At 42.3% G+C, this 3,064-nt stretch overlaps 1 protein-coding gene across 2 annotated transcripts in view; it reads left to right on the plus strand.

The window, feature by feature from the left end:
• Positions 1–700: 700 nt before the first annotated feature.
• COMMD1 (copper metabolism domain containing 1) overlaps positions 701–3,064 on the plus strand; it is a 126,403-nt gene continuing 124,039 nt past the window's right edge. For both annotated transcript variants that reach the window (XM_019634106.1, XM_019634167.1), the window contains exon 1: positions 701–911. In XM_019634106.1, coding sequence (XP_019489651.1) covers positions 735–911 — 177 coding nt within the window. In that variant the 5' untranslated portion in view covers positions 701–734. The remainder of the gene's footprint in view (positions 912–3,064) is intronic.

Genomic DNA, 3,064 nt, shown 5'->3' on the forward strand with positions numbered 1-3,064 from the left:
TTTTAGCTGAGCCATCCTGCCACCTCTTGGCAGCTCAGCAGCAGCTCAGCTCAGGCTGGGAATCGAACCAACAGCCCTGTTGCTCAGAGCTCGCACTCTTGAGCCCTAATTCCTTTTTTATGAATCAATAATATATTGATATTTTTGAAATTATATGGGTAGGCAGTTTATTATCTATGCATATCATTTCAGGATAATAAAAGGTGTTGACAAAATATTTATTATGGAAAGGAGCATTGAATCAGAGCCACTTGATCTAGCAAGAAAAATAAGTCACATGTATATAAAAAGGCAAGTAACAATCCAAGCAAACACATTATGTTAGCAGGGGATAGATAAATTTTTTTGGACGAAAGATGGACAGGTAAGGATTAGACAGAAATTAGATCTGAGTGATAGTTCCATGGCAAGGCCTGGGTGAGATGCAGCCACGCAAAATTGAAACTGCCACTTTTTTTTTATGGGATGCTGACCCATCTCAAGTGATCTCCACCAAGTGTTTTCCTTTGAGTGGACTGTGGAAAGATGAAGGAAATCAGCGGAAGCAAAGTGATCCTTCTGGAACTCAATGAATAGTTCAGTGGTGGCAACCTAAGAGAACGGGTTTTGCAGAGCCAAACTGGTGGAACTTCGTTCCCACTTTCCCCGCGCGCCTCTGCCCAGTCTATTTAGGCCCATCCAGGCTGCCGTGGCGGCCTGCGCTCAGCTGTTGAGGGGCGGGGCCGCCGCTGACAATGGCGGGCGAGCTTGAGAGTTGCAAGTCCCTGAGCGGGCTGCTGAACGGCCTGGCCCAGGAAGCTTTCCACGGGAACCCGGGCATCACCGAGGAGCTCCTGCGGAGCCAGCTCTATCCGGAGGTGCCACCCGAGGAGTTTCGCCCCTTTCTGGCGAAGATGAGGGGGATTCTTAAGGTACCGCTCCTCCCTGCAGCCTCTGCCACAGCCCAGCTCCTTACCCGCCTCACTCAGACTCGTCCTCCCGAAGCTGAAAACGCGTTCTTCCTCAGACCTCTACTCCATGGGCTCCATATTACACTTCTTCAGAATCTGGGTGCTAGCTCCGTCGTCCCTTCTCATTTTCTAAAGGGTGACCCCTTTCTGTTCAAAGCCCCAGCACCCCCACCAGTGCTGACCGACACCCACAGGAGAGGACTCTGGGTTTTTTCTCAAGACATTTATCTGTTGTGTAGGTAATAATTGCGAGTTGCCTCGGCGGATCTGTGCGCTCCATGCTTTTAAAAATTAAGAGCAATTAAGTTGTCAGCTTTCCCGTGTTGCGGAAGTGGGTAGTGTTAAAATGAGCTGGGATAAGCGGTGGATTGGCCGGATTGAACCCCTGTCACTATGGTGAAGAGCATATTTACCAGCTTGAAGTCAAAGTATAAATCAGCCTGTCCAATAGAAATGTAATGAGAGTTAAATATATAATTTAAAATTTTCTAGTAGCCACGTTAAAAAAGTAAAAAGAAACAGGTGAAATTAATTTTACTTTATTTAATCCAATATATCCAAAGCATTATCTCTTTACAAGTAATCAATATACAATATTGAGATAATATTTTATATTTTTTTCACTAAGTCTTTGAAATACGGTGTGCCTTTTACACGTAAAACACACATCAATTCAGGTTAGCCAGACGTTTCAAAGGCTCAGTAATTGCTCAGTAATATGGCTAATGGCCACTGTATTGGATGGACAACACTGGTTTAGACTGAGAACTAACTAGCTATAGGAATGAATCTAGTGACAAAGTGTATCCTAGAAGAGATAGACTGCAAAAATGTTTTTTGATTTTTGTGGCCCTCCTATGTGTTAGGAACTGTACTAGATGTTTTACATTTTATTTAATTTGTTTCTTGCAAAAACCTATATGGTGGACACCCATATGAAAGATTAGGAAACAGGCTCAGAGAGTCTAAGCAGTTAGCCTAAAACCACACTTTGAGTAAAGTCAATGTTGAAATTGCATCCATTACATTTTTTCACTTGCTATTTGTTTCAAAACTGCTTATGCTTTTAAAAAGGCAGTTCTGTTTTTCTTTTTTAAACTGCTTTTGCTTATAGGATTTGAATCCAGAAAAAAAACCCAATTATTTTGCAGAAAGTAAGTGGATTGTCTCATGGAAATGTAAGGAGTACTATCTCAGGTGTGAGTCTAGACATCCTAAGTAATTTTAGTTGATATTGTAAATCACTAGTGAATGCCTTCTGGGTTGTTGGAAAAGTCATGACGCGTTTTTGCAACGAAAAACAGAAAAAATACATCATGACTTTTCTGACAACCCAATATTTCTATCAAATCTTATTCTTTGAGTGGTCAGAAAAGGTTTCCTAGAGAATTTGACATTTTACTTGGGTGTTTGAGGTGTTTGGTAGCCTAGTGGGAGATGAGGATAAGAAACTGCGTGCAGGCCAAGAAGTAAGAATAGCATGGGTGTAGGCGTTGGCTTAGGGTCTGCAAATACTGGGGGGCTATTTCTCTCTAGGTGGACTATATTTTGATTCTTTTGTTATGAGATAAAAATTGCAGGATACTTAGAGAAGAGATTGAGAGGAAACGCTCTCATATTTTGTTTTAAATACGTTGCTGAATAATATCCAGGTATTGCTCTCTCACTGCTTTTAGTCCTCTGCCTGCGGATGGAATATTTCAGTTTTCTGAGTGATTTGCGTTTGAAGAGCTGGCATGGCTCTCAGTGTTGGGAGTGGGACAGAAGATTTGCCTGTGCTTGTCAGCACAGCCTTTGCCTATTGGTCTGAGGTACCAAGAGAGAAAGCCTTTGATTGTTTGACTTAGGGCTGAAACTATAGGCTCTAGATGACATCTAATTCCAATCTTCATTTACCTTATAAGCAATGCTGCGGGGTAACTTCTCTCTAATTGTTATGGAAACTGAAAAAGCAAACATGGTTTTTTAACAAAAAGGCTTTGAACAGAGATAGAATGCCCATCTGCAATAAAAGAGAATATAAACTAGGGCCGGCCGAGTGGCTCAGTTGGTTAAGAGCTCGCTCAAGAGTTTGAGCTCTGAGCAACAGCGGTTCGAGTCCAGCCCGAGCTGAG

Source organism: Hipposideros armiger, unplaced genomic scaffold (genome assembly GCF_001890085.2).
Source record: "Hipposideros armiger isolate ML-2016 unplaced genomic scaffold, ASM189008v1 scaffold_2, whole genome shotgun sequence".
NCBI lineage: Eukaryota > Metazoa > Chordata > Mammalia > Chiroptera > Hipposideridae > Hipposideros > Hipposideros armiger.